This window comes from Dendrobates tinctorius, unplaced genomic scaffold, assembly GCF_039654945.1.
Source record: "Dendrobates tinctorius isolate UK_male_01 unplaced genomic scaffold, ASM3965494v1 ptg000008l, whole genome shotgun sequence".
Classification (NCBI taxonomy): domain Eukaryota; kingdom Metazoa; phylum Chordata; class Amphibia; order Anura; family Dendrobatidae; genus Dendrobates; species Dendrobates tinctorius.
The window spans coordinates 52,404,524-52,429,531 of record NW_027361676.1 but is presented as its reverse complement, the minus strand read 5'-3'; the positions used below and the strand labels follow the sequence as shown (position 1 = coordinate 52,429,531).

General features: G+C 43.9%; 1 protein-coding gene across 4 annotated transcripts in view; it reads left to right on the top strand.

The window, feature by feature from the left end:
• Positions 1-447: 447 nt before the first annotated feature.
• Positions 448-25,008, top strand: part of FBXO8 (F-box protein 8) — a 59,768-nt gene continuing 35,207 nt past the window's right edge. Inside the window, exons 1-3 of one of the 4 annotated variants that reach the window (XM_073577550.1) lie at positions 452-619; positions 14,669-14,766; positions 23,810-24,120. In XM_073577550.1, coding sequence (XP_073433651.1) covers positions 23,819-24,120 — 302 coding nt within the window. In that variant the 5' untranslated portion in view covers positions 452-619; positions 14,669-14,766; positions 23,810-23,818. Of the gene's footprint in view, positions 703-14,668; positions 14,767-23,800; positions 24,121-25,008 lie in introns of those variants that run through there. The other 3 variants (XM_073577541.1, XM_073577558.1, XM_073577531.1) reach the window with 3 other exon arrangements.

The window sequence follows — 25,008 nt, the reverse complement described above, 5'->3', positions numbered from 1 at the left end:
AGCATTGCAGGTTATGGTTAAATTAAGTTACGTGTACAATTGGTGGAGAAAGGTAGAACTTGATGGACCTAGGTCTTTCCCAACCTATGAAGCCTGTACAAACATAAAAAGGCTGTGAATGAGGCCTAACGCAGGGTTGGCGAGGAGTCGCTGCTTGCAGTGCTGCCTGCCAGTTACTTTTGAGGCCTGTATCAGACATGTAGAGGTTATTTAAACACTGCAGAGCATTTCTGCCCCGTTCACATTTATCTGTTTTTCCTTCATGGGAGGGAAAGTGATCCCATGGTTTTCTACAGGCGCCTGACAGGACCCTGAAGTTACCATTGTGGCCATCACACAAGGCAGTGCAGCCACATCTACCTGCCGGGGCTGAGCCCGGGCCTACACTGAGGACTACACACTACAGCGGCACACGTGACTGTCCCGTCACACACAGCAGGCTGGAGGCGCCAGCACACACAGCGGGCGGAGCGCAGTGACCCGGAACAGGAAACGAGGCCGCTACTCTCCCAGTGTCACCATAGTAACACAACTCTTTCCATAGGGAGGGAGCGCTGAGAGGACGCCTATGACCCAAGCAACGTGCCGTAGCCGAATGACATCAGAGTCACATGACCTGGTAAGAAAAAAGAAATCAGTGAAGCTGAAGCTGACAGCTCCGGAGAGCAGAGGGCGAGGAGCGGGGCGGCCGATGGGAGCGCGGTGAGTGTCTGACCGCTGTGCTGGGAGGTCTGTGGTCCCAGGAGGGATTGTGTGCCCGGCTGTAGCGCCCCCTGTGTCTGTCAGATTCTGTGTGAGGGATTTCGGTCCCCTGCAGATGTGTTTACACTTCGACATAGTGAATGTCAGTACATGTGTCAGCGTGTGTGTCTGTACATGTGTCAGCGTGTGTGTGTCTGTACATGTGTCAGCGTGTCTGTACATGTGTCAGCGTGTGTGTACATGTGTCAGCGTGTGTGTACATGTGTCAGCATGTGTGTACATGTGTGTCTGTACATGTGTCAGCGTGTGTGTACATGTGTCAGCGTGTGTGTATGTGTGTGTCTGTACATGTGTCAGCGTGTGTATGTATGTGTCTGTACATGTGTCAGCGTGTGTGTCTGTACATGTGTCAGCGTGTGTGTACATGTGTCGGCGTGTGTGTGTGTCTGTACATGTGTCAGCGTGTGTGTATGTGTGTGTCTGTACATGTGTCAGCGTGTGTATGTATGTGTCTGTACATGTGTCAGCGTGTGTGTCTGTACATGTGTCAGCGTGTGTGTACATATGTCAGCGTGTGTGTACATGTGTCGGTGTGTGTCTGTACATGTGTCAGCGTGTGTGTATGTGTGTGTCTGTACATGTGTCAGCGTGTGTATGTATGTGTCTGTACATGTGTCAGCGTGTGTATGTATGTGTCTGTACATGTGTCAGCGTGTGTGTACGTATGTGTCTGTACATGTGTCAGCGTGTGTGTACGTGTGTGTCTGTACATGTGTCAGCGTGTGTGTGTCTGTACATGTGTCAGCGTGTGTGTCTGTACATGTGTCAGCGTGTGTGTGTCTGTACATGTGTCAGCGTGTGTGTGTCTGTACATGTGTCAGCGTGTGTGTGTCTGTACATGTGTCAGCGTGTGTGTGTCTGTACATGTGTCAGCGTGTGTGTGTCTGTACATGTGTCAGCGTGTGTGTGTCTGTACATGTGTCAGCGTGTGTGTGTCTGTACATGTGTCAGCGTGTGTATGTATGTGTCTGTACATGTGTCAGCGTGTGTGTACGTGTGTGTCTGTACATGTGTCAGCGTGTGTGTACGTGTGTGTCTGTACATGTGTCAGCGTGTGTGTATGTATGTGTACATGTGTCAGCGTGTGTGTATGTATGTGTCTGTACATGTGTCAGCATGTGTGTACGTGTGTGTCTGTACATGTGTCAGCGTGTGTGTACGTGTGTGTCTGTACATGTGTCAGCGTGTGTGTCTACATGTGTCAGCGTGTGTGTCTGTACATGTGTCAGCGTGTGTGTGTGTCTGTACATGTGTCAGCGTGTGTGTCTGTAAATGTGTCAGCGTTTGTGTCAGTGTGTGTGTCTGTACATGTGTCAGCGTGTGTGTATGTATGTGTCTACATGTGTCAGCGTGTGTGTATGTATGTGTCTGTACATGTGTCAGTGTGTGTGTCTGTACATGTGTCAGCGTGTGTGTATGTATGTGTCTACATGTGTCAGCGTGTGTGTATGTATGTGTCTGTACATGTGTCAGCGTGTGTGTATGTATGTGTCTGTACATGTGTCAGCGTGTGTGTATGTATGTGTCTGTACATGTGTCAGCGTGTGTGTATGTATGTGTCTGTACATGTGTCAGCGTGTGTGTATGTATGTGTCTGTACATGTGTCAGCGTGTGTGTACGTGTGTGCCTGTACATGTGTCAGCGTGTGTGTATGTATCAGCGTGTGTGTATGTATGTGTCTGTACATGTGTCAGCGTGTGTGTACGTGTGTCTGTACATGTGTCAGCGTGTGTGTACGTGTGTCTGTACATGTGTCAGCGTGTGTGTACGTGTGTCTGTACATGTGTCAGCGTGTGTGTACGTGTGTCTGTACATGTGTCAGCGTGTGTGTATGTACATGTGTCAGAGTGTGTGTATGTATGTGTCTGTACATGTCAGCGTGTGTATGTGTCTGTACATGTGTCAGCGTGTGTGTATGTATCAGCATGTGTGTATGTATGCGTCTGTACATGTGTCAGCGTGTGTGTACGTGTGTGCCTGTACATGTGTCAGCGTGTGTGTATGTATCAGCGTGTGTGTATGTATGCGTCTGTACATGTGTCAGCGTGTGTGTACGTGTGTCTGTACATGTGTCAGCGTGTGTGTACGTGTGTCTGTACTTGTGTCAGCGTGTGTGTACGTGTGTCTGTACATGTGTCAGCGTGTGTGTACGTGTGTCTGTACATGTGTCAGCGTGTGTGTACGTGTGTGTCTGTACATGTGTCAGCGTGTGTGTATGTATGTGTCTGTACATGTCAGCGTGTGTATGTGTCTGTACATGTGTCAGCGTGTGTGTATGTATGCGTCTGTACATGTGTCAGCGTGTGTGTACGTGTGTCTGTACATGTGTCAGCGTGTGTGTACGTGTGTGTCTGTACATGTGTCAGCGTGTGTGTCTGTACATGTGTCAGCGTGTGTGTATGTATGTGTCTGTACATGTCAGCGTGTGTATGTGTCTGTACATGTGTCAGCGTGTGTGTACGTGTGTGTCTGTACATGTGTCAGCGTGTGTGTCTGTATGTGTCTGTACATGTGTCAGCGTGTGTGTGTATGTATGTGTCTGTACATGTGTCAGCGTGTGTGTGTGTATCTGTACATGTGTCAGCGTGTGTGTGTGTCTGTACATGTGTCAGCGTGTGTGTCTGTACATGTGTCAGCGTGTGTGTATGTGTGTGTCTGTACATGTGTCAGCGTGTGTGTATGTATGTGTCTGTACATGTGTCAGCGTGTGTGTATGTATGTGTCTGTACATGTGTCAGCGTGTGTGTATGTATGTGTCTGTACATGTGTCAGCGTGTGTGTATGTGTGTGTCTGTACATGTGTCAGCGTGTGTGTATGTATGTGTCTGTACATGTGTCAGCGTGTGTGTATGTATGTGTCTGTACATGTGTCAGCGTGTGTGTATGTATGTGTCTGTACATGTGTCAGCGTGTGTGTCTGTACATGTGTCAGCGTGTGTGTACGTGTGTGTATGTGTGGCTGCACATGTGTCAGCGTGTGTGTACATGTGTGGCTGTACATGTGTCAGCGTGTGTGTACATGTGTGGCTGTACATGTCAGCGTGTGTGTACATGTGTGGCTGTACATGTGTCAGTGCGTGTGTCTGTACATGTGTCAGCGTGTGTGTGTATGTAAGTGTGTGTACATAAGTACGTGTATATGTAAAATATATATATACACGTACACAATGTTGCAGCACGTGTCTCGTCTGATAGACACTGAGCACAGGACACAGTGGGGACAAAAATGATCCGCTGATAAGTTTTATATCTGCAGTGTGTAAATTTTTTGAGTCTTGTGAGTGTGGGGGCCTCAGCGGTTGGCGCCGTGTGGGGGGCCTCAGCGGTTGGCGCCGTGTGGGGGGCCTCAGCGGTTGGCACTGTTGCCTTGCAGCACTGGGGACCTGGGTTTAAATCCCCTAAAGACAGCATCTGCAAGGAGTTTGTATGTTCTCCACGTGTTTGCGTGGATTTCCTCCTGGTACACAGGTTTCTTCCTACACTCTAAAGACCTACATAGTTGCAAAGGTTGAAAAAAGACCTAGGTCCATCAAGTTCAAACTTTCTCCACCAATTGTTAATTTTGTCACTAATTTAACTATAACCCGTAATGTTATGTGTATTGAAGAAATCGTCCAGCCCTTTTTTAAAGCTGTTATAGTGTCTGCCATTACTGCCTCTTGTGGTCGGGCATTCCACAGTCTGACAGCTCTAGCTGTAAAGGAACCCTTTCCTATTTAGCTGTCGGAATCCCCTTTCTTTCCCCTGTAATGAGTGCCCCCTGGCCCTTAGTATGGTCATTGGAAGGAATGTGTCTCTGAGGAGTCTTTTTTTCTAAACCATATGAGCCCAACTGTTCCAACCTCTCCTCATATGAGAGGCCTTCCATCCCTTGTAATAATCTAGTTGCTGCCTTTGATACTGATAGGAGATCTAGATTGTGAGCCCCAATGGGGACAGTGATGATGAAGTCTGTAAAGTGCTGCGGAATTAATGGCGCTGTATAAGGGAGTGACATAAATATGTTCCATGTTTTGACTGCGGAACAGTTACTGTAAACTTTTTGCGTTCAGAGACCTGACCATGGGAGCAGTAAGGAGCACTGCTCTGTGAGACTGACTGATTTGTGATGGGCCCTTCATGAACTGAGCCACTCGCACTGTCTCAATGGCTCTCGCTGGGGGTGAAGTGACTGACAGCTTCTGTACAACCTGCCACTTGTTACTGTAGGTTGGGGAGGTGTCAGTGCATTGGGACTGGGTGATTCTCCCAGAAATATGTGTTGGGCTGCGTGTGAATTCTTATTTTATAGGGATTCGTATTGGATCCAACAGAACCGGGTCTTCTTATTGAGAGGAGTTAAATGATTCAGATCACCATATGGACGGTCCGTCAATGATTTGTACCAGGATTTTTGTGTACGGCTGCTCACTGGGACTACACGGCAACTCGGATCACATAACGGCGAGGCCCGGACTAGTCACATGGCCACCAAGATATGTGTGATTAGATGTTTATAGGGTGTGCACGTTACTGTGGCAGGAGAAACACCGCTTACAATATGTTGCTTTTAGCTGATTTTTTTCACCCATTCATTTGCGTAGGTGAAAAACGGTGCAAGAAATGTCATGCTGGGTGATGGCAAAAACTTAGCAGGGCTCAAAATACGAGTAGTTAAAAGAAGCTTTGATTATGCTGATAATGTAAAATGCGGCGTATTTTACACACTAAGTATGCTGCGGAAATACACAGCCGGAACACAGTGTGCAAACGTTCCCTTAGTTACAGTTTGGTGATTACAAAAAAATGCACAACAAATCATGGGCCGGTCACAAGCAAGTCCTAGTGTAAAGGGGGATTCCAGGCTAAGAAGACACGTTTGTGACTGTGGAGTCACGGCAGCGTGCAATGCTCACACTGTCACGATTCCCTGGTGTTCCCTGTGTAAGTGGCCGAACACGTGACCACATACGTGATTTCCATACAAGACTCCACCGCTGCGGTCATGTGCAGGAGAATCCAGGTGATCCGTGATCACATACATGGAATAAGGGGATCCATGACAGTAAGTGCGCTGCATACCGCTACAATTCAGCGGTCCATAGTCACACTGTGGGCACAGACTTTTCTTCTGAGACTGGGCCGTTCCCTTTACAGGACTCCTAGGAGAGACCGTGAGAAGCCACACTGGCTTATTGACAGCTGTCCCTGTATCAGTGTGACAACACAAACGAGAACAGACCACATAATAATAATAATAATAGGTCAATCCCTATACCCAGGGGTGAGGGGGGGCTGTAATAGCGCGGGATGCTCCCATAATTATGAAAACACTCGGGCGAGAAAAAGGAGCAAGAATAATCCTATATAAAATATATCAAAAAGTTTATTCAGAAATTGTAATCCAAAAGACAAATTTACATAAATTGCGTGAAAAAGACAAAGTGGATAGTTGGTTAACACAGGAGTAAAAGTGGAAGGGGGAAATCGAAAAATAGCAGCAAGTGCTAATGCAGTAATTACTCCCATGAAGTAAAAATTGCCATTTCATAGACCACATATGTACACATGAAGTGAGAAAGTGGGTGTAGTATAGCACCACTGAAATTAATGGGGTGTGTATCACTTTAAGGGAGCAAAGACCGCAAAAATTCAAGTCGCATTCTGTTCTTACCCATATTGACCACCTGGGACCAGATGCTGTCAGCCCCAACGCGTGTTTCGCGTGGGCTTCCTCAGGGGGAACAGTTTTTGGGACATGTATTTGTGTTATATTTCTACATGCCCAATCCTTTCTTCTCATGGGTAATTAATTGGCCATAGTGGTCCTGACAGCAGTTTATTCCGCTCTATGCATTGTAAAATCACCACTGCTCATCCAAGTGTGGAGGTTTGTGGTGGGTTCTGTAGAAATAAACATTGTCTGATCACCTATGGCCATTTATAACGAAGACCTAGAGCTCCTTTTAAATATAGATGATTTTTCACGTACATGCAAAATACGGACCCAAGTTCCATCAATGTTTTTGGATCCGATTTTTAACAGTGCTTCAGTTTTACCTTCAAGGTTTTTCACAAATGGTTAAAAACAAATAAATACGCCATCTGTGTGATTTTTCACGGACCCATTGATTTATACGGGCGATTTTTGATCCACGAATCTACTCAAAAACAGACATGGTTATGTGATTAGTATTTTTTTCCCCTGGACATGTGTACAGCTCCATATATTATAACCGGTACTTGTTCGGTCCAAGAAAACCACAGATGGAGCACTTACTTAATTCATGGACACGATAACGAGGCCTTAGAGCCCAATGAATTATTGCATTTGCGCATTTAACTTGCATTATTGTATTTGCTCGTTTTTTTAACTTGTTTTTCATTTGTGCCTTTTTCTTTTCTTTTTTTTTTTTGCGCCTTTTTTAAAGTCTGTGTATTTATATATTCGCCATATTGGGAGGGTTTAGGCTTTTCCAGATGTTTTTCAGTGATGCATCAATCGTAACTCATTATAAAGTCACAAAAACCTGGTGCAAATGTACTCCAGTCCTCACCTTTTGGGGTACGTTCCCACGATCCGGAAGTAGCTGCGCTTTGTACGCAGCGTATTTTCACTTAGTCCAAAATGCTGTGCTCTATTGAATGCAGGTAAATCCGCATGTGTTCACTGATCCATGCGACTTCACCGCTTTCAATACATTGAGAAATTGACATGCCGTGGTCGGGAAAGGCGTACCGCATGTCCATCTCCACAGGTGATCCGCAGGTGCACATAGTCGCATAGTGGAGATTTTGAGAGACTGAAATTTTTTTTCCCCCCCCGTTCAGTGGCTACAGATACTGACGAGACTGATGGACAGAGTTCACACCAGCTCTGCTCTGCAGGTTTTAGTATGCTTGGGTATCTGGGGTAAAGTGATGATGATGGGGGCAGACATTTCTCAGGACTTCTTGCCTGCAAAATAACTGTGGAATAGTCCCGACAGCAACTCCCCAGCAAGACTTCAGATCAGGAGAGCTGGAGCCGTTGCCTTTAGCGGCCAAGCAGAGCTCAGCACTTAACTTCTCCAATCAAAGATGACGATATCAGTCTTAGGACAGGGTCACACTTGCGAGTGTGATGCGAGAAGCTCGCGCATCAATACCCAGCGCTGCCGCCAGCACTTGGGACCGGAGTGTGCAGCTCCATGTATTTCTATGTAGCCACACACCCCGGTCTGAGTGCCGGCGGCAGTGCCGGGTATTGATGCGATAGACTCGCGCGAGTTTCTCACATCACACTTGCAAGTGTGACCTCGGCCTTACTTTCCATGGCTTTATCAGTAGTGTCCCTCTATAGCACAAGCACGGGGGTCTTTCTTTTCTGCCAAGGGCCATTTGAATATCTGTACCATCCTTCGGGGGCGTTTGTTTCGGGTATGAAATCCAAATGAGAGGGTGTCTTTTCAAGCAGGTCCCTGAGCCGGTCTGGCTGAAAGACGTGACATGCGCATACCCTTCTAGGACGTGGTATGCACAAAGGAAAGGAATCCACTAAAACAATTTCTCATGTGACATTAATATAAATTATAGCTGTAGACAACCTGATACCTCTGCTCTTACCGCATTCCTTCTTAAATATAGATCATTCTGTAAGTGCACACCTTCACCTGGAATGACGACAACAAAAGCGGTGTTAGTTGAGATCTTCAGGTTCTTGTAACTGCCGTATTATCCTGTAGTGTAGGTAAGAGCCACACACACACTTCACAGAATGAAAATCGTGGTGCTGCTGCCATGCACAGCTATGGTTCCTGTAGGAAAAATGGTTATGGGTAACCACTTCTAGAACCAACATGACCCACAGGGAAACGTAGCCATGCACCACAATCGGAAATGTACGCCAGCCCGGCTCACCTTGGCCCGGTCACGTTCTGCCTGTGCTCCGCTGGGTTTTGTAAGCTGTAACTGCCATAAAAACGCCAATTATGGCTACATTTTAAGCCAGTTTTAGATTTTTGGTGAACCTGGTTCATAGTCCAAAGCTTCGTAAGTGAAGGCTTCATCTGTATTTTATTAATATTCTTTTCATATTATATAAGGGTGGGGTGATCTTTTTATTGTTTCCTTGTTTTTTACCAGAGAAGTAAATAGATTTTTTTTTTTTCTTTTTTTACAATGTGTTTGTGCAGGACCGGAATGGTGGTGCTTGTTGTTGGAGGTGTAAATTATATATGAGCTGAAATCCTGGAGTGGATTACCATAAATGAGGTCACGCAGATTATCCGTATGGGTTGTACTTTAATATACTTTTGTGAAATCGTACAAAATGTGTTTTTATTTGACACATTCAAAATGTTACATACAAATATTACATTTTTTAAATGTAAAATTTAATGACAATTTAGAATATTAGGGAATCTTGACACTATGTAAGATATTATTTTTGAGGCATTTTATGTGAATTTGGTACCATGTATGGTTTTAGGCAGGTAATAGATACTATGAAGTAATGTTATGACTCAGAAAACCTGTTTACTGACTGGGCGGACAGCTGGGAACCCCACTACTCCTGCGAACAGGTATCACAAAGTCCTCTGTGTGAATGGAAACTGCACATCCTTTTGTCACCATCGCTCCTGTAAAAGGTAGGCTCCGTCACTGACACCAGGGCTGTGAAGACGTAGTCGTGGATTCAGAGCCCATTTTGGAGGCGTCTGTATAAAATGGACCGACACCTAAAATATATAATAAATTGGGTTCAGTAGTTCAGTGCAAGATGTGCTGAATATTTTTTCCTAAGAATTTGGGAAAGTTTTGAAATATCCTATAAATGTATGTTCTATTGCTGATCTAAGGATCTGGGCTTTTAGTTGAGATGAATCTGTGCTGCACTTTATGCACATGCTCAGTAGTGAGGTTGTGCTGTGGGGTTGGGAGTCAGGGAAATTGAGGAGTCGGAGGTTTGTCTTACCGTCTTGACAACCCTTACTGACACATTACAACATGACCAGTGTGACAGTCACTGGCAAAGTGCTGGAGGGAGAGGTGTGTTGCTGAGGCTAATAACCTCAGTGATTTGAAACCCCTTAAGTTTTGATCCAGCTCACTAGGTGTTGAGAGAAGTTAATCAGACATTTTGTTTAAGGGCTGAGTTTTTGAGAGCAACCCATAGAGCTGTTGGGAGGCTGTTCTCCATATCTCCACTCCATGGTGTGGTCTGGGGTTTAAATAGATGGACTGCTGAGTCGTTCGGTAGGCCAGGGCCTGGAGAGTGGAGCTCATGCAATGTGTCCTGTTAAGGAAAGCTGAACCTTGTGTATGCTGATTTCACCTGAGCAGGCAGATCACTGCAGATGTATGGACTATGATATACCATTTTGTTTTCATGTTTTACCGAGGACCGTGTTTATCTTTACTTCACTGTGATTTATGCTGTGTGTACATAATAAAGCCATGAAGGACTTAGAAAGACAGCGTTCCTGTGCCACTAGACACTGCCACCATGACCTTAACGCTAAAATGGTGTAATAAAAAGGATTAATCTATATGATCGGCTTCTTTGACTATTGCTATATTGGGCATTGATTAATTTTTTTAAATCAATCCTAATTTCTGGCATGGAGCAGACAACTGTCCTACTAGAAACCTTTCCGCAAAGTGGGCCATTTCCTTCTGCAAGACTAAGGCTAGTTTCACACTAGCGTTCGGAAGAGCTGCGGAGGGATATGGACTTCCTTTGTGAAGCTCCGCCCACTGCCGCACCTCCTCCATTCAGCTCTGCCTACGTCGGCATTCAGCCTGCGAACCCTATCTTTAGCATTGGGTACGCAGGCCATGCCAATGTATGTGACGTGCCCCAGAGGCCGTGGGATACTTGGTACCGGGCCGATCGTCTTAAAGGGATGTGAAGCAGGGTAACCCGATCGCAGGGGAGCGCAAAGGAAAGGGAGAAGCTTGAAAGGTTTTCTTCTTTATTAAGTTCCTCTGTGGAACTTAATAAAGAAGAAAACCTTTCAAGCTTCTCCCTTTCCTTTGCGCTCCCCTGCGATCGGGTTACCCTGCTTCCCATGTTTATATCCTCTCTAGAGGCACCCGACAGGAGCAACATGCTCTGCAGAATGGGAGTTATCCTTCTCTCTGCTGTGACTCAGTGTAAGCTTCCTGCTAATCCAACCCCTTTTGGGACCAAGGCTGCCCGGAGTTTAGAACTTTCCAGTATAGCCATTACTCACTGTTTTTTCCTCCTCTGGCAACTTGCAGCTTGGTTCCTGTGTGAAGCTCTTCATGCACTATCCTTCACTGATCCTAGTTTTCTGCAGTCTTTCCGGGGGAAACACTTTGCTGTCGGTTGTATAAATTCACACAGTCTCTCAGCTTACCACCCTGCTCTGAAAGCATGGATGGCCTAGGGGCTGATTCCCTAATGATTCTTAGCTTTGCTCCTGAAGGAAGCGCATGGCATGGCTTCCAAGAGCGTTCTCCGTTTTCTCCTTCACTGAAAACAACAACTCTTGACTCCTCCCCCTCCCAGTTAGGGCATGTCTGGAAAGCTCTAAGCTTCAGACAAGTAAGGGAGTGAGGTAAATTGTGTGTGTTGTGGTCTCTAGCAGAGAAAGCATAACTCCCATTGCTCACAAAACACATGCAAAACCGTACATATTTAACCCTTTTGTGGCGGTAAAGACGCAGGGCGCCACATATGCGGATGCCTCCGCATGCGTCGTTTTAATGGTGTGGCGACTGCAACGAAAAGCAACACGTTGCGTTCGGCGCAGGTCACCGCACCGTCAAAATGACGCATGCGGAGGCATCTGCATACATCGGCATGGCCTTTGTACCCAATGCTTAAGCAAAACTACTGGAACAGCATGTATATCTTGAACTGTCCTCCAACCTCTCCTCCTGTTTCTTCTTGACCGGTTACAATCTGGCTTCCGACCGCATCACACAACTGAAACTGCCCTAACTAAAGTCACTAACGACTTACTAACCGCCAAGAGCAAGCGACACTACTCTGTCCTCCTTCTCCAGGACCTGTCCTCTGCCTTCGACACCGTAGACCATTCCCTCCTGCTACAGACTCTCATCTCTTGGCATCACAGACCTGGCCCTATCCTGGATCTCCTCATACCTAACAGACCGAACATTTAGTGTCTCCCTCTCACACACCACCTCCTCACCTCTCCCCCTGTCTGTCGGTGTTCCCCAAGGCTCTGTCCTAGGACCCCTACTATTCTCCATCTATACTTTCGGCTTGGGACAGCTCATAGAATCCCACAGTTTTCAGTATCACCTCTATGCCGATGACACGCAGATCTACCTATCTGGACCCGACCTCGCCTCCTTACTGAATGAAATCCCACAATGTCTGTCTGCTATCTCAGCATTCTTCTCTGCTTGCTTTCTCAAACTGAACATGGACAAAACAGAATTCATCATCTTTCCCCCATCTCACTCAACCCCTCCACCAGACCTATCCATCAATGTCAGCGGCTGCTCTCTTTCCCCAGTCCCGTACGCTCGGTGCCTTGGGGTGATCCTCGACTCTGCGCTCTCTTTCAAACCACATATCCAAGCCCTCGCTTCCACCTGCCGCCTCAAACTCAAAAATATTTCCCGGATCCGCTCATTCCTTAACCACGAAACCACAAAAACACTAGTGCATGCTCTTATCATCTCCCGCCTCGACTACTGCAACCTCCTACTCTCTGGCCTTCCTTCTAGCACTCTGGCTCCGCTCCAGTCCATCCTACACTCTGCTGCCCGACTAATCCACCTGTCTCCCCGCTATTCCCCAGCCTCCCCCCCCTATGCCAGGCCCTTCACTGGCTTCCTATCGCCCAGAGGCTCCAATTCAACACTCTTAACCATGACATACAAAGCCATCCACAACCTGTCTCCTCCATACATCTGTGACATGGTCGCTAGGTACCTACCCGCACGCAACCTTTGATCATCTCAAGATCTCCTTCTCTACTCCCCCCTTATCTCTTCTTCCCACAACCGCATACAAGACTTCTCCCGTGCTTCCCCCATACTCTGGAACTCCCTGCCGCAACACATCAGACTTTCGCCATCAACGGAAACCTTCAAGAAGAACCTGAAGACTCACCTGTTCCGACAAGCCTACAGCCTGCAATGATCCTCGGTCTACTGAATCACAGCATGACCTGCTCTACCCTCTCCTACTGTATCCTCACCCATCCCTGTAGACTGTGATCCCTCGCGGGCAGGGTCCCCTCTCCTTATGCACTTGTGTGTCCCTTGTCTTACACATGTTTACTATACTTGTCTATATTTCCCCTTTTCACATGTAAAGCGCCATGGAATAAATGACGCTATATAAATGCATAATAATAATAATAGGGTACCGCATGCCGATGTAGGCGGAGCTGAACAGAGGAGGTGCAGCAGTGGGTGGAGCTTAACGGAGGAAGTCTGCATCCCTCCGCAGCTTTGCCGTACGCTAGTGTGAAACTAGCCTTATCACCGCTTTAGACCAGCCAATCGGGTAACAAATGTTCTTGGGTCCATAATTAGGCCGAGCATTCCTATCTACTAGGCTGGCAATCGCCAAACGAACAAGCATTATTGCTCATTTGTTGTGTGAGATGTTTTATAAGCAGGTTTAGCAATCTTGACAGCAAATTGCTCGTGTGTTAACAGGAGATGTGCTGCCGATGCTAATGATATTCTGTCTGTACAGAACAATCGCATTAACGATCTATCTGGGTGCATAGGACGTTCATGGGTCTGTTTGAGCCAAAAAGGAAATGACCGCCATTAGGATATGTGCAAGCCAACCGGTGGTTGTTTAAGAGGGCCACTAAAAATGATCACACCTGACAAGCAAGTGTTTTGCTCGGTCATCAGGTAATTGCTGGCCTGTTAAGACAAAACACTAAATGCTCATTCCTATATTATTGGCTTGTCTAATTGGGCACAAACGTGTTAGCTTGTGGGTGACTCACGGGTTGGTTTGCAGTTATATGTTCTTACACATCGATCATATTGGTATTATTTTGGAGGCATTTCTGCATGTTTTTTGGTACACATGACTATAGGCAGGACTGGACGGAGTAGTAGTGAGAACCCCTCTTGTACATGTGTGCCGGTAGCAATACTCGGAGGTAGTCGGCCTTTGGAACCTACAAATGGATGACGTCATTGTAAATGAAGTGCTAACATGTAAAACAAGAAGCCGATCTGATCTGTCCCTATAATATACCTGGCCTTGTCAGTGAGTCCTGTGCTGTAGGGATTGGTGTACACTGCTGACTAGAGTGACTTTGGTCGGATCGGGTTTCATGAAACAAAATTTGAGTCGGATGAAACTGGTCCGACTAGGGCAAAAAAGGTCGGAGTTTCGTCCGAAACCCGACCCCAATGCAAGTCAATGGGGAATAAAAGTCTTTTATTTCATGAAACCCGATCCGACCAAAGTCGCTCAACTCTACTGCTGACAGCTCGGAATGCCTTACTGCTGGGCAATATAAGCTGCTTACTAATGCTATTTTTACAATTAGAATTGTATCTTTTATTAAGAAAGACATTTAGATGACAGATTTCCAAGGAAATAGAGAAAAGCAAGCTTCCGCTGCTTCCCGTCCAGCGGTGCCCACATAATGCAGGTGCGGCCATGTTACAGGGTGAGGCTGTTATGGCACTGTGTGTTTGTCATGGTCAGAGTAATACAATTTTGGTGATTGTTATACACTGTGTCTAATGACAGTGAGGCACGCGATCATTGCAGACACATTTCTGGCATGGAGCCAACAGCCATTGCAGCGAAGTAAACGTTATAACCCCCATTAGTGAGCATGTGAGGGGCAATAATAGATCTCTATAAGTGTATATGTGAACGGTTCTTGCATTGTATCCATTGTTTCCTTATGTGTAAAGTTCTGTCTTAGTCAATGTGTGTACGTGTTATTCTTCCAGAGTGTAGCATGACAGTCCCATTAATTGGTCGGTGCCGGCAGAAGAGCATGAGCATGCACTGAGGAGCTGTAGGGCTGCGCGGAGTCTTCCCTATTGAAGTAAGTCGTCCTTTCATATTGTTTTTCAAATTGTAAGAAGAAAAAAAATAAATCCTAGACGTTGACTAAGAAGCATTTATCCTAGGGCGTTTCCGTCGTTACTTTCCATTTGTAGGTTCTCCTTTTGGAAGTTGTGGTGGACCTGTTTACTGAAGGTCTTTCAGCTCCTCTAACCTGTCTGTTGTAGTAATTCATAGCTTTCTTTGTGAAATACCAATTCTGAAGCATCTTTTCTTAAAACTCCAGTGTACTGTTCTTCTATTCTTCCTACAAGTATATGAATAAATTACAAGAGGTTTTCTTCGCCAGACTGCTAACACCTCTCTATTAGATAAGTAATAACTTGCAGATTGGTGGGAGTCCAACCACTGGGACAAACGCTGATCGCCCGAACGGAGCACTTTTTGCCTCCATACAGTGGAGCGGCAGCAGGTGTGCTCAACCTCTGCTTCATTCATTCTCTGTGGGGTTTCCAGGAAAAGCACAGCACTTGGCAGTCCCTTAGAGAATGACTGGATGGGCAATCACGCTGTAGCTCCATTTTAACAGGGATAAAAGTGCCCTGTTCTGGCGATCAGTAGGTTCACACAAAGGCCAGACCTTCACAGATCTATAATTATCACCTATTATACCCTATGGATAGGTGGTAATTTCTCTTCTCCAGACAGATTTGGGTACTCCTACTCCTTTAAGATTTGGGTATTACCATCTGTTGACATGTCCCCGCACAGGCCTAGATTGTCCAATCAGTGATGGCAGTGTCACACTGTGTAGGAACAATCCCTTTGACAAAAATGAATTAGTATTCACTGGAGCATGTTAGGATATATTTTTCAATGTTTTTAGTGTCTGATTTGGAATTTCCCCAGGCACTCATGCACTCTGTATGCGTCTCCTACCTCCACTATGCAGAAGAGTCCTCCACACTCAGAATACAAACCTGCAACCATGATAAAGAGACCACCACAATGTATAGCGAGCAGGTCTGCTATAAGCATGAACGTGTTTTTCCTATGAGAGCTATGGGCTGGGAAAATCTCTGCTTCTGGATCATATGTTGTAGTCAACATAAAACACAGGGAACAGAAAAAATAAATCCGTGGACTGTAAATACCATTTTACATGGTCACTACTACCTGTATAGGACCAAATGGTTGTTAATATGATCATTTGGTCCCCATATACTATAGTTTTTATTGACAGAAGATTATTTTTAGGCCACAAAAATTATCCGATCAGCTGACATTTTGCTTGTACATCGGCAGGTCAGTGACAGTCTCACTAGCCAATGGTTGGAGCGAGCTACTTAATTCTCCACACTAGATAAGTGACTTGCGTGTGAGGCCCAGTAAGTGATTATTACTAGCGAATTACTATTGGTATGGGAGTGTAACTGCCCTGTGGTCAGCAATGCCCGTGAAGACCTCGAACTTGTGCACATTGCACTTGAGTATTGTGTTCATTAATTCAAGGAAAGGAGGGTCCTGACATTTCCAGGTGACAGGGTGTGCAAAACTTTGCAACCACATTAAAAATTCCCATACTTGTCTTACTGTGATGGCAAAATTTTGGGGACATTCGCAATGTGCAATTACATTGTTATGTAAAGGGGTATTGTTCTTTGAGCAGGAATATATTTTTTTTTCTGTATATGAAAAGCTATACTTTTTTTTTTTTTTTTTTTTGTCCTATAAAATTTCACCTAATGCAGTTTTCAAGTTCTATGTTTGCTGTTGTATTATAGGATAGTTCTTTGTTTTCTCTCATGCACATAATGTGACAAGCATTCCCTGTATGATCATCACATGGCCAGGAGAACAGAAGTAATCAAGTAAGCAATGAAGACTTCTACAGAATGACAGCAAGCAAATATCTTCCAAACTAGGAGGAATATAAGTTGTATGGCATCTTACAAATAATGACCTAGTTTTTATTTTATTTATGCTTGCTTATAGCATCATTAAGTCCACAGCATATTACAGATACCATCACTGTCTCCATTGGGGCTCACATGTAAATTCCCTACCAGTATGTTTTTGGAGCACCAAGTTGAAGCCCACTGTAAACACTGGGAGAATATACAAACGCCTTGGAACAGATCATTGGGCCCAAATTATGCAAAGCTCAGCTCTGATTTTTGCTGTCAATCAAGTTAATAAAGGAGTCCTGCTGTGTGCCAAACTACTCTCATCTGGAGGCATCCATTTATAACAGTTTTCTTTTATTCTTACTATATGCAGAGTAGTGGGCTTAATTCATGGAGTGACCAAGCTCTTAATAGCGGGTTACATTGGATAACCCAAGCAATGTCATTTGACTGATTTGCCTGCGGTCTGTATTATGTTTTACATTATTCAAGCATCATAACATTCTAGACTCTCATACTTGCCATCTATTCTATTATTTATAAACACTGTTTTTCGTGATTACTTTGTATCTCCGTTCATACTGCACCCACACACACAAATGATACACCATTTGAAAGGTAAACTTGCCCCCCTTCAGCAATAATATAGCCAAACAAACCACACATCCACAATTTGATCACAAAATACAGTTTAAACATTACTTAACCTGCAGTAAGGAAAAATGACCTGCAGGTGGCACCACAGTACCCCAAAGCACACTACCACAAAGCTGCTTACAGACATCACAAACCAATCCAAACATTTGCCTTGGGTGGCTTTCCAGCTTGCCAAACTGCTTACCCAGCCTATTTTAGTCAAATTGGAGGATTGCACACGTCACTGCAGGTGAGGCACATATGCCAACACATTTGTAAACATGCACTGCCTATTGAATTGCACACTTGCTTCATTCATACTCCACCCACACAAACAAATGATACACCATTTGAAAGGTCAAATTACTTGCAGGTGGCAGCACACTACCCCAAAACACACTACCATAAAGCTGCTTACAGACATCACAAACAAATCCAAACTTTTGCCTTGGGGGCTTTCCAGCTTGCTCAAGTGCTTGCCCAGCCTATTTCAGGCACATTGGAGGATTGCACACTGCACTGCAGGTGAGTCACATATGCAAACACATTTGTATACATGCATTGCTTTTTCGCTGATTACTTCGCCCCACACACACACATGATACACTATTTGAAAGGTAAACTTGCTTCCTTCAGCAAGAAAAGATCCAAACAAACCACACATTCACAATTTTATCACTAAATACAGTTTAAACATTCATTTTCATAAACCTGCAAAAAGACACAATAACCTGCAGGTGGCACCTCAACCGGAAGACATTTTTTTGGCCTCTACTTATCAAAAAATTTTATTGTATTACCAATCTACATATATAAATACCAGTCTGTGTTTATCAGCTCATGAAATACATTTACATTTGACCAGCTTGCTTTTTTCTGAAATTGCCTGCGCCCCCGACAACCAATGTGCGAAAATTTGGCACGGGCCAAGCTAGTCTGTCCCAATTTTGGTGGAATAGTCCCTCAATACCAGACCACAGAGAGGGTTGTGTTTATGCATTGGTGAGTTGAAATGTCCTGATTTACAATGGATTGTGAGTCCATAATTGTTACAGCCAACAAAATATCTAAAATATCAGTGTATTTATGGATGAAAGATGAAGTAACTAATAAAAAATAGGAATGATAAGCACATAAAATATTGTGATATATTTTGCCTTCAGGTATATTGGCCTCATCTGTCTATTGTTTGGATTTCAATCGTCTATTAATCTGGTATTTTCATCTTTTGTTCGGCAAAGCACCTCTCCTTGGCTTCCTGTTTCCTCGTGGGCTGTGCGTTGCTGTTTGACCAGCAGTATAGTTGAACTGCTGACCCATCTCTGGAATAGACAGACAGAATAAGACCCCTATGAGTCCTATTGCAAACCAATCACTTATCATGATGCATAATTCCACTTGTTTTGGAGGTGACAGTGGCCTCCTTACCTCTTTAGCCACTGTACAGGTGCACAGGTTGCACCTAGGGCTCTGGAGTCGGTAAGCCAAACCTCCCACCTCGACTCCTCAATTTCCCTGACTCCGACTCCCTCATTCATGGCTCATGTTTAAGTGATAAAGTTCCTGTAGTAAATTGATAACATCAGGCTTTTTGTCACCATTATGATACAATATTTACGCTATTTGCTTGTCTTGATCCTATTTTCCTGTTCATTCCAGCAGTTCTTGAGATGAGTGCAGGCATTCCTTCCTTCCAGTACCTTTTTCCTCTGATCTGTAGAGGAGAAGCCTCACCATTGAGCAGGATCATAAAGTGCAGCACAAATTCATCTCAACCAAATGCCAAGACCCTTATATCAGGAACAGAAGAGACGTTTACAGGATTTTCATAACTTTCCCAAATTCTTATGAAAAATATTCAGCACATTCTGCATTTAAATACTGTATCCAATTATATATTTTAGGAGGCGGAATCGGTCCATTCTATACTGATTCTGACTCCACAGCACTGGTTGCACCAATGCTATGGCCGTCCCTGATCTATTCGCTTTCCGAAGCGCTTTGCCTCTGCAGCATCAGAGAACGCATGGCGTGCTGTCTGGATCCAGCCAGATTCAGAACACTGCTTATAATCTAAAATAAAAGGCGTGTAGGCGCTGTGCTTCTTGCCTAGGAGACCAGTCACCACTAATGGATTCCAGGGGTGGCTGGTAACCTAGGCAATGAGCAGTAATACAATATAAAAATCTTTATTATTGAAAACAGAGAGGATTTTTAATAACAAGTAAATTGCAAAGCTGCTTATTTCTGTAAGCACTTTTGCGATTTTACCCATTTAAGATAATGAGACAACTCCTTTAAACTAAAACTCTGCAGAAAGTGTGAAATTTTCTATAAAATGTCAGGCTCTCTTGAGTGACGATGATGTCACATATTTTTAGTAGCCCCAGATGCAGTTTTTGGTCTTTGTTCTCCATGGTAGTTGCGTCTGTTTACTGTACCTTTCTTCCTCCACCGTCTAAACATCATTGTACTCCTGTTCTCATGTAAACAGTCTCTACCTCATTTCACCTCTCCAGCTGTCACAAATGTATAGGACAGAGAGGTCTGCACAGCGTCACTTGCCTCCAATGCTTCTTTTTAGGTTTTTTTGCCTGTGTTCTAATTTAAGCACACTTTCAGTCAAAACTTGTCTTCATGCCTAAACATTTCTGGGTATATGAAAGTCCAGCAGTGTTAAAGAAAAAAAAAAATCCTAAGAAAAGCTCAATAAAAACTGATTGATAATTTATGGCTATAATAAATAAAAATATAATTCGTAGTACAAAATATTTCCATTAAGTTTGAGTCAGTAAGTAGTATAGAGCAGAAAATTAGATTGGCTTCATCCCGATAGCTTATTGTATATGGTGTATGTGGGAAGCTAGGTCAAAATATGTCTGCGGCCATGTGATAAGGTAGATGTGTGATATCTTTGTTACATGTATTGATGAATAGTGATGAGCGAGCACGTGTTTGCTAATAGAGTAGTATTCGAGCACGCTGAAGATATGTTCGAGTTCGCCTTTGTTGCGTGTCTCGCGGCTGTTCGACAGCTGCAACACATGCTGGGATTACCTGTCTTCATGTGTTGCGGCTGTTAGACTGCAGCCACTCGAACAGAATTCTCTTCAGCGTGCTAGAATACTATCAGAGCACGCTCGCTCATGATGACCACTGAAGAAGGCACTATATGTTCTACAAACCGGACGGTAGAGCGGAGCCGCTGACCATAGCGTGCGGGCGGCAGGGCGGAGCCGCTGGCCATAGTGGGCGGCGTGAGAGCAAGGCCACTGGCTGCTTTGCCTACGTGTCCATTTTCATCTGTCACCTTCAGCGTGTGTTAATAAATGTATTATTTTGAGATGTAATATGTTATTCCTCCTGCTTTCTAGTTTTTGCCTAATACTTGTTTGGTTTTATATCAGAACATGTAGAGGGCTTCACTATATTGCATAACAAACATTAAAAGAGAAACTTGAAAGGGGTGCGAGTAGCGCACTACCCCTTTTGAAAACCTTTAAAAAAAATATGTAAGGCTACTTTCACACTTGCGTCTTTTTGTGCTGCGTGTGCAGTACAAACACGCATAAAAAACGCATCATGCGTTTTTAATGCGTTTTCTTGTTTTTTGCGCATGGTTTTTGCAAAAAAAATGCATGTGTTTTTAAGCGCTGACGTGCGCATGACCATGCACACGTCGGCGTTCCCATAGACTTTGTGTTTTTTGGTGAATTTTGTGCACATTGCGTGCGCATGCGTTTTTTTGAGACCGGTCGGACGCACAAATAATGCAACAGATTGCATTTTGTGCACCCGGGCGCACACTACAAAAAAATGCATGCGCATACAAACGCATGACAATGCGCACCCATGTTAAGTATAGGAAAAAACGCATGCGCATTTATGCGCAAAAACGCAGCGCAAAAAAGCAAGTGTGAAAGTAGCCTAAGATCAATCAGTGGCCTCTTCTATAAGATAAGCCATCAATCTTAGATCAGTTTTGGTCTGATGCCTCTTGACTTTTTCCATCATTTGGCTTGTGCTTTCCTGTGCCATAATATTATACCGCCTCCCCAGATATATTGCATCATTGTGGCATGAATAGAACAGCACTGCATCATCTGGAATGGCAGTTAAAGAAAATACAGAGCAGGAAGTGCTATCCAGCCTGCAGTCTATGGAAACCTTTAAAAGGTTGTGGTGATCCCTTGAATGCTGCAGCCTCTTCAAACAACTGATTGAGACCCCCACCTATCGAATATTGATGGCCTGTCCTAGAGATAAAAGCCCAAGAACATCTTTAAAGAGCACCTTTCACCAAATTTTTCATTGTGAACTTAGCACACCATGTAATAGTGTCTACAGAAGAGGAATAGAAGCTTGTTTTCCACTTCACCGTTGTGGATATATTAGCAACGAAAATATTTGGCACTTGGTGAGGTGTTATCACTGTTTTCAGTGTGGGTGTGTACTTCTTCCCCATGTATGACATTGCCCAATCATATGCAGACCGCAACACACAGGTGCAAAAAAAAAAAAAAATGTAGCCTGTTGCGCTATGATGGGGATGAGCTTTTTGTTGGTTGTGCGTTGCCGCCATACAGGGGGAAGAAGCACACACACCAAGTGAAAATTTTGTTACTGAAAATTAACGCATTAGATGCCATAATATTTTGATTTCTAAAAGCTCTGCAATGAAAATGCAGAATTTTCTTTTTTTTTATTTTAAAAAAAGCTTTAGTCTGCTTTGCAGCTACTATTAATTCATGTGTCCAGTTTAACATGAAAAATTTGGTGACTGGTCTTATTCAATAAAGTTTATCATGCTTACTATTTTCTGAGGAATTCAGCTTCTTTTTGAATAGTTTTTCTGTTCCTTGGCTTTGGTGTTTCCCTTGCCACCAGTGCAGGTCCTACTATCACCCATCGTTTCTTAGTATAAATGTTCCTTGTTGTGCAGTTCTTACTATATTACAGCGTTGCTATTTATTGGCTATGACATTGGTCATATTGGAGGTTGCCCTCCGCTGTACCAATTTGCTGGGCAATGGATGTGTAGTTATTTGTCCACCCCACTCCCATGTATATACAGAGTGCTTTGAATTTATTGTGATCTCTTTCCCAGCTTTTGCTCTGCACAGGATGTTCCATTTCATCTCAGTAAAGTGCTGACTGTCGCTCTATGCAGATCAGTCGATAAGCAGAATTTTAATAATTACCATTAGACTTTTCAGTAATCTTGAAACGCATTTTGGAAAACCGGCATAATGTCAGTGTGAAACAAGGGGAAGACACTTCAAAGATTTCTCTTGTACAGCGAGTACTCTGGAAAGTTTACTTTTTGGAACATATTCTTTAAATATTTATAGCGGACATCAAGCGTTTCCTGCAGAATGAACTTGATGTATTCATGAAAGCCACTGGATGAGCCAATAAATTCTGAGACCATTGATATTTGAAGAGGAAGTTGACACTTTCAGATTCATATTCCACCTCACCAGGTTATAGATTTTCCATGTAAATAAAATACGTAATAACATCAGAGAAGCTTAGTATCGTCCATTGTCCAGTCCATTGTCCAGTCCGAATTATGGTGTAAAAGAATTTTTTGCATGACATTCATCTCCATGATGCCTTTGAGTTTCTTCCCCAGGCTATCCACTATCTATCAGGTTTTTGTTTGTTTTTTTTAAGCATTTATAAAATTAGTATTTTCTTACGTTAACAATATGTGGTTCCTTGTATTATTGTGTGGCTCACACAAGTCCCTATATGATTCATCCATTAGCATTTCCATAGACTGGAGTTAGCAGGGACTCCTAAACAGGAAATTAGGAGGGTGCTATCGTCTGTTTTGGAAATGAACAGCCTAATTGACCAATAAATTACAGTCATCCCTCACGTTACAATGACTTCAGGTTAAACTTTTTTATTTTTTTTCCAGTTTCTAAAATCTGTTGTAGAACAAATAGTGACTTGAATATAATATACATTGTATTGAACAGGGTATTCTCAAGCTTGGAAGTTCTCATTCACTAGTGGTCCAACCTCAGGAACCTCCACTGATCACAAGATTTGTTGTATTCACTCTTGTTGGAGTGTCGAAATCCAGCGAGTGCAGAGATTGCCTGTCTCCGGTGGTCCCGTTAAGAATGAATAGTGGCTGTGTGAGTAATCGGCCACCACTCCGCTCTTCAGAGGCCCGGTTCTCCGGATTGGAGGGGGTCACTGCGGTTGGACCTCAGCGGACAGTATCTTATCGCCTATCTGATGGATGACGGTTAACTTTCAAACTCGAATAGCCCTTTAATATCATTTTGATGTTTCTACCAACTTCTCTTAACACTGCCTCCTGACTGTTACTCCACGGTCCTTTAGAGATCCGCTAGTCTGTGCTGTGCAGTCTACCGGTAGATCACCATCTAGTATCTGGTTACCACCGCATTGGTATGTCACATGCTCAAAAATGTACCTCTTGTCATTAATCGATCTTGCCTGTTTTCAGCAGACACAAGGTAACTGTTTTTTTTTACTAATATTACTATTTTTATGAAACAGGGATCACAGATGGGTCAAGGGCTCTGGAGAGTTGCAAGAAACCAGCAATTTCAGCAAGGATACATAGATCACAGCTTCTTGTCCGCAGAACATGACAGCAATATGAACCATCGGAGACACACACAGGGGGGCATAGATCTCTACCATCTGCTGAAAGCTAGAAAAGCAAAGGATGAACAAGGGTTTATTAATCTTGAAATGCTGCCACCTGAATTAAGCCTTACTATATTATCCTATCTCAATGCAACGGACCTGTGCCTGGCATCCTGTGTATGGCAAGACCTGGCTAATGACGAGCTGCTTTGGCAAGGGTAAGTCATAGTGGCAGAGGCATGGCTGATATCTGAGACTACACTCCTTTCCTTAATAGGTTAAAAAAGGACGGGCGAAGAACAAATACATAAATCCAGTCCACTCTTTTGGCATAAATCGGACACATTATACCCTATGGCCACGTTCATTGTACATGTCAGAAACCACTGGTGGGGATGTAAGGTGTGACTATAGGCTTTTGGATGACCTAAGAGCAGTGCAAATAATCCAGACTATGACGTGCTGATGAAGTCTGATATAATGGTGAGCGCTTGTCATATTGCGAGAGTGTCCTGTGTCCAATGAATGGGGCTAATCATTGGGAAAGTGTCCACAGAGCCGAAATTCGAACCTATTAGGGCTTGTTCACACGCTGTTTTTGTGCCACTGTTTTTCCCTTTTTTTTATTTATTTTTTTTTTTTGTTGTACCTTACATTACCAGCAAAGTGAGTGAGCTTTCTGAAATCTCATGCACATGCCGCTTTTTATTTCCTTGCGGACTTGAACCATCTGCGCCCTTTCTTATCCGCAGCGTGTCACTTCTATCAGTGTTTTATAAACAAATGAATGAGAAAAAACGCAGGTAAAAACGCTTTAAAAAAGCGCGTATTTTACACAGTATTGCTAACTTTTTTTTTTTTTCAAAATCTTTGTTTTACGTTTCAGAAAGTGTGCACATAGCCTTAGTTTCCTCCGCATGAGTGGATACATCTGAAATGTTGACGCGCGATCAGATAAGCACGTGTAGCAATTTTTCTCAAGTGCAAAATGCCTCCGTGTAATTGTGGAAGACTGCCAGGTCTTAATGCAAAAACACTTGATCCAGCAATTAATGTTTTCTCCGAAGTCCGCAGCCTTTTGTTGCATATTAGTGGCATGTTTAGTT